At 51.9% G+C, this 6,007-nt stretch overlaps 1 protein-coding gene across 1 annotated transcript; it reads left to right on the top strand.

Moving 5' to 3' along the window:
- LOC8056758 lies at window positions 477-2,133 on the top strand. Its single transcript, XM_002466668.2, has one exon. The coding sequence runs from the start codon at window positions 711-713 to the stop codon at window positions 1,989-1,991; it is 1,281 nt and encodes a 426-aa protein (XP_002466713.1). The 5' UTR covers window positions 477-710; the 3' UTR covers window positions 1,992-2,133.

Raw genomic sequence — 6,007 nt, 5'->3', positions numbered from 1 at the left:
GCAAAGCTTAGAGGGAGGGACAAATTTGCCATTATGAGAAAAATTAGTAGTCATCCAGTCAAAAGAAATGTTAAACCTAACAGTATTAACGATAGTGGTACAAAGGTCACGCGGAAAAGTTGACGATGGTATGGTAGATACGGCAATTTTTGTAGTGGCAGTTACCAATTCTTGATCTTTTAGAGTGCCTTTTATAATGGCATGTACCAAAATTCATCCACATAATTCTGACATTTAGACCTATTAACATGTTTATGAGCGACATGCTGTTTGTTAGGAAATAGCATAAACGCGTGTTCCATGTTCTCTTCACAACACCGTGTTCTTCCTCAACCGCTCCCAGCAAAACCCTCCCAAACACGCTTCCCTTTCATCCATTTCAAACTTAGCCAATCACAAAAACCCGCCTCCATTTTACTTTCTTTTTCTAAGAGCCCCAAAAATAGGAATAAGACAAAGAAAAGTTGAAAAGAAAACAAAAAACCCACTGGGCACTCGCGCTCGCCGTCGCGCCCCTTGCTAATTCCCCCACGGTCTCCGCACGCCCCAAAAGCGGAGGACGACGACTGCGGACACGAACTCGGCCACCCACGGCAACCAACCCAGAGAGGAGACAGCACCAAACCGCACCGAAAAGCCAAGAACCCCCCCCTCCCAATCAACCGCCCCCGGCGTCCTCCTATGCTCTCCGTCGACGGGCGCGGCCGCCGATGCCCAGCCCGCCGAAGGACCGCCCCTCCGGCCGCCTTGGCCGCCTCCTCGCCGCGCTCCGTCCCTCCCGCGCCGGCCCCCTCCCCGTCCAGACCGGCTTCCCCACCTCCCTCGCCGACCTCGTCGTCAAGAACCATGGCCGCCTCAAGAAGCAGCCGTCCCCGTCCTCCAAGCGCGGGAAGCGCGGCGCCGCCGCTTCGACTTCGCCTTCGCTTTCCCCTTCCACTCCCACCTCGCCCGCATCCCCGTCCCCGCCGCCCGCCTCTCCGCCTCCGCCGGCGGCCGCCGTCGGAGTCTCATCGTCGGATCAGCCCAGGCCTGACCTCCCGCCGGCCCAGGACCCACGCCGCGGCGGCAAAGGCGGCGGCTTTGGCCTTGGCCTGGGCTTCCTCGCGGTCAGCGGCGTAGTGTCCCTCGCGCTCCTCGTGATCTGGAGCAAGAAGGTGGTTGCGGCCGTCACCGTCGCCTCCTTCTCGCTCTACCTCCTCGAGTCCGTGAGGTCGTTGTTCTCGCTCGGACCCAGGCGGCGGCCCCGGCCCCGGCCGGCGGTGACCGAGAGGCGGCTTTGCCTGGAGGACGGACGCGGCCGCGTCTCGCCGATCCGGGAGGTCGACGCGGACACCGAGCCGTCGCGGCCGAGCTGCTCGGATTCCGACAGGGGAACCGACGCCTGCATCCTGGCCGTCGAAGTCGAAGAAGAAAGCAGCGGCGGCGTCCTGGACGAATCAAGCAACCCGAAGGCGAAGGCAAAGGCAAAGAAGAAGTCCTGGAAGAAGCTGCTCGCGGCCAGCGCCAAGAAGCTGCACAGAGGACGGATGAGTAAGGATGCGGGTTCGTCAGGTTCCTCTTTCCGCAGCGAGGGCGACCGAGCGGATGACGATGCCACGGCGCGCGGCGGCAATGCCAAGGCGGTGGATTCCTCGAGCTCCCGCCGTGGCTCCGCTAGTCGAACCGGTGTCGCCGCGGAGGACGCAGACGCCGCTGCCAAAGAGGCGGATTCTTCGAGGGGTTCTCGCCGCAGCCAAGGCACCGCGCCCGTGGAAATCGATGCGTCGGTGGACGACCTCGACGAGGAGGAAGAGTTGGAGGAAGAGGAGCAGGCAGGGATCCGGTTCCCTGCTCTAGTTCTGGTCGCCATCGTCCTCATCGGCCTGGTCGCCGGTAAGCTCCTGGCCCTGACGCTCACGGTGCTCTGCGCCGCGTTCCTTGGCTCGGTTCATAGATCACCTTGCGGGGGCGGCGGCGGCTCGCAGGAGAGGCGGTTGGAGCTTTCCATGTAGTAATTATTGTAAATTAGTGGGGGATCAAATCAAATTTAAAGAGAGGAAAGATAGTAGTACTTGATGTTTGTTCAGTGGCCGTCATTGCTGTTGTTGCAATTCCATGTTCTATCCGACCAACAAGTGCGATCATTTAACTCAACTCGCCGCTCTAAATTCGTGGTGATTGGATTCGATGTACTCTAGTAGTCTCCAGTTACAATCTGCCGCCATTGTCGAGTTGACGGTTCTTCCGTGCACTTCCACCCTCGAGACCTCGGCAACCCATGCTCCAGTGACTGCACTGCCGCATTCTCCCTCCAATCCAGCGAAAGGCAAACTTTGATCATGCTCTTGCATTGGATGTTCGGTTCCCCAAGATGAACAGAGGCCATGGACTGTTGATGCTCGGCTGCCGGGCTCGTTCGCCCGACCAGAGCACCAGTACGTCGTGGCACAGCAGCAGCAGCAGTCAATCAGCGGGACAAGCAGGAGCTGCGGCCGCGTGCGTTGTCCGCGCCAAAACTTTGGATTCTTCTCCCTTTGGCCTTGTTTAGTTGCAAAAAATTTTGCAAAATGGGTATGTTTGTATTTGATAAATATTATTCAATCATAAACTAACTAGGCTTAAAAGATTTGTCTCGTCAATTCCGATCAAACTGTGCAATTAGTTTTTATTTTTTTAACTAAACAAGGCCCTTGTTCCGCCCGGGCGCTCGCCGGTGGACCACCATGAAGGTTGCAGGCGGGCAAAGCCTGATCTGACTGACCTGACCGAAGTTGGAGGGGCGCCATCATTCAATTCGAGGGCAGCAGACACCGGCAGCGGCGGCACTGCGGAAGGCCGCAGAAGCAGGCCCCCGAATCATGCGTTCGGCGGCGCCACTCTGCTTGGGTCTGCTGCCTGCGGCGTGCCCCCGCCGACCCGCACTCGGGGGCCACGTGAACCGTGTCGGCCCACTCCGCCACGTCTCGGCTCGCCGGCGAGGCCGCGTCCACTTTCCTGGCATGGCATTATGGGGGCCTTTTGGCATGGCTAATCATGGAACCGAACCAGATGTGCCGCGCCACTGTGGCGGTTTCATTGCCCTTTGCCCTGGCAGAAATAATAATGCGCAAGTATCGCGGTATGCTACTGTTGGGGGAACCTGAAACGTATTTCTCCTGCTGCCCTGTGGCTCCGCAAGATGAGACGCACGCGGCATGCGTTGGCGTGTAGTACTAGAGTGTGAGCCCAGCATTTGCGTCTGAGCGCAGCGGGTTCACGACGGGAACTGAAAACTGATAAGTAGTACATACCCAGTAGTGCAGCCATGCCATGCCGTTCTTGTGAGGAGAGATGGCTCTCAGTCAGGGACTGTGGACTCAAGGGGTCAGTCACCGCACCGGCGGGGGCGGGGCGGGGCGTGGTAGGCTAGCGTCTTTGAATTCCTCGCGCGGAACGCGTCAGGCCCGGGCCACGGACCACGCGCCGGAAGCTGGAATACGCCGTAGTACGTATCTGCCTGCTGCATCAGTAGCTGCCTCTTGTACTACTACTCTCCTATGGGTACTCCTGTAGAGCTACTTGTAAATTTTTTTTTTAAAAAAAAATCCTTGTAGCTATTCGGAGCTTTGAGCCAAATTTTCCTGCACATGATCTGGTCAGACGCGCATAGGTACCTGTAGGATGCTGTAGCCCTTTCGTTTTCGTGCCGTCAGCGTCTGAGCGAGCGGTGCAAATGCAAATGCTTCAACTGAATAAACGGTCGCTTTCCTTCTAGTCATTTTCAGAATCACAAGGTTAGTTATTCGCTGTAGCCTATAAAATCAAATCAAATACTTCTAATCGAAACCTATGCTGTTCTTAGTTTGCAACTAGCAAGTGGATGAGTACTATATGTTTATAAGTCTTTGATTTGATTTTTTTTTTGTGCGCTTACCTAAAAAAAAATCGCCGAAGTGTCTTCGTTGGCTCATCAAATGTTATGTGCTGAAAGAGTCACAGTTACGTAATACGAGCACTAATCTTCTTCTGGAACAAGAAAAGAAGTGGTGAAAACTGACTAGTAGGTAGGGATGAAAACGGTACGGATATTTTCCGACCGTATTCGAGACCGAATTCGTTTAGAGGGGTTTAGATCTATCCGTATTCGAGTCCCAATATTCAATATCCGATACCGTATCCATATTCGAATACTTAAATAGTATATTTGTGATGTCGACGTCCAATCATATCTTATCCGATCCGTTTTCATCCCTACTAGTAGGACAAGGCACCTGAAGAGCTTGGTAAGTCAGTGGCATCTGGCGTGAGGGGGGCGGATCGCCAACCAATGTCCAACCGGTTTGCAACCTATCAAGGCGAGCACGGCCCAAGTAATTTTTTTTTTGGAAAAAGGCGGCCCAAGTAGTAATACTCTGGAGTCTGGAGGTCTGGACGCAGTTATTTTTTCTATATAGAACAGCCGTCGTGGGTTCAGGTTGCATGGCCAAGCGAGGTGGGATTAGCCAGCCAGCAGGCGCACGAACGACACGACACAGCCAACACTTGAGGAGCCTAGGGCATATGCTGGCCCATAGGAGAGAATACAGAACCGTAGGAAAAGCCCATGCACGTAGCACTTTTCTTTTCTTTTACAAGTTATTTTGTTTTCTTTTTTTTTATAAATTTCAGATGATCTTAATTAGCTGTCGCCACCTAGAATTTGGACACCTATGGATTTATTTATTTAAAAACCTGCTGTTATCAAACCGTGATGCGTGGATGATGTAGACACGTCATCACCTCTCTCATGTGTATGCTTATAATAATGACTATATTATTTTCGGCCTCGGATCAAGCCGTGTTGGACAACCCCATCTGGCCACAGCCTAACTAAAAGGACCCATAATGAGCCCAAAATGTTGTTGGGCTTTGGGGCAAATTGAAGCAGCTAGAGGGCTGGCCGGCCTGACGTGCCTATTTAGTAGCAAGCACACAAGTAGCGGTGATTAGCTAACACTCTCAATCATGCATGAAGGCTACAATATATTAAATCAGTCCTCTCCTCTATACCTATTTATTATATGTCCATTGTTCTTTTCTCCAAAACTTTTATTGAAAAACTTAATTCTATTATGAGAAAATTCTGGTGGGCAGGTGTGCAGGAGGAAAATCAGACCACTCCTATTCCCTTTCGTTCGTGGGAGGACATCTGCAAACCTACTCAGCAAGGTGGTCTTGGGATCAGGGATTTGGAACTGGTTAATCAGAGTCTTCTCATTAACTCAGCTTGGAACATTGCCACTGAAAAAAAAACCCTTTGCTTTCTGATATTCTTAAGGCCAAATACTATCCTTCTACTTCCTTCTGGAAAGCCAGTGCTAATGTCTCCAAATCCATATATTGGTCTTCCATTCTCAAAGTCAGACACCACCTCAACTCCAATGTCATCTACCAAATTCACAATGGCAACACCTCTATTTGGTCTCAGCCGTGGTGCTCCATGTGGGAAAATATTCATGACTCCCTATCCTTGCCTATTGTTAACAACCCTTTGCCAGCAAAAGTTTCTGATCTTTGGAATCAGAACACCCAAACCTGGAATCACCATCTTCTTACCACCACTTTCTGTGACCGGGCTGTTCACAATATTGAATCTACCCCTATTGTCCCTCATACTGATAATGATATTCTCAGGTGGGCTGCAACCAAAGATGGAATTTGTACTACTAAAACTGCATACTCCCATCTATGTTCTTTGCAGATACACCAGCTTCCAAACCAAGGACCCAGAAGCATATCAGAGCAAGCCAACAAAATTCTTCATAGCACCTAGAAGTGTAAGTTAATCCCTCCAAATATCAAAACCTTTGCTTGGAGACTTATTAGAAGAGCTATTGCCACTGCGGTAAGAACTGGTACTTTCTCTATCCATATAGATATGAACTGTGCTTACTGTGGTCAGCAGGAGACAGATCAGCATCTCTTTTTCAAATGTATTGTGCCAGCCCAAGTCTGGTCTACAGCCAACCCTCCCTTCCTCTCTAATCACATTCCAGAAGAAGAGGATGGG

The sequence above is a fragment of the Sorghum bicolor genome, chromosome 1 (genome assembly GCF_000003195.3).
Source record: "Sorghum bicolor cultivar BTx623 chromosome 1, Sorghum_bicolor_NCBIv3, whole genome shotgun sequence".
NCBI lineage: Eukaryota > Viridiplantae > Streptophyta > Magnoliopsida > Poales > Poaceae > Sorghum > Sorghum bicolor.
This window is presented reverse-complemented; position numbering and strand designations above follow the sequence as displayed.

Excerpts from the sequence above, each read along its gene's own strand:
- LOC8056758 (XM_002466668.2), top strand. The coding sequence starts at position 711 with ATGCCCAGCCCGCCGAAGGACCGCCCCTCCGGCCGCCTTGGCCGCCTC.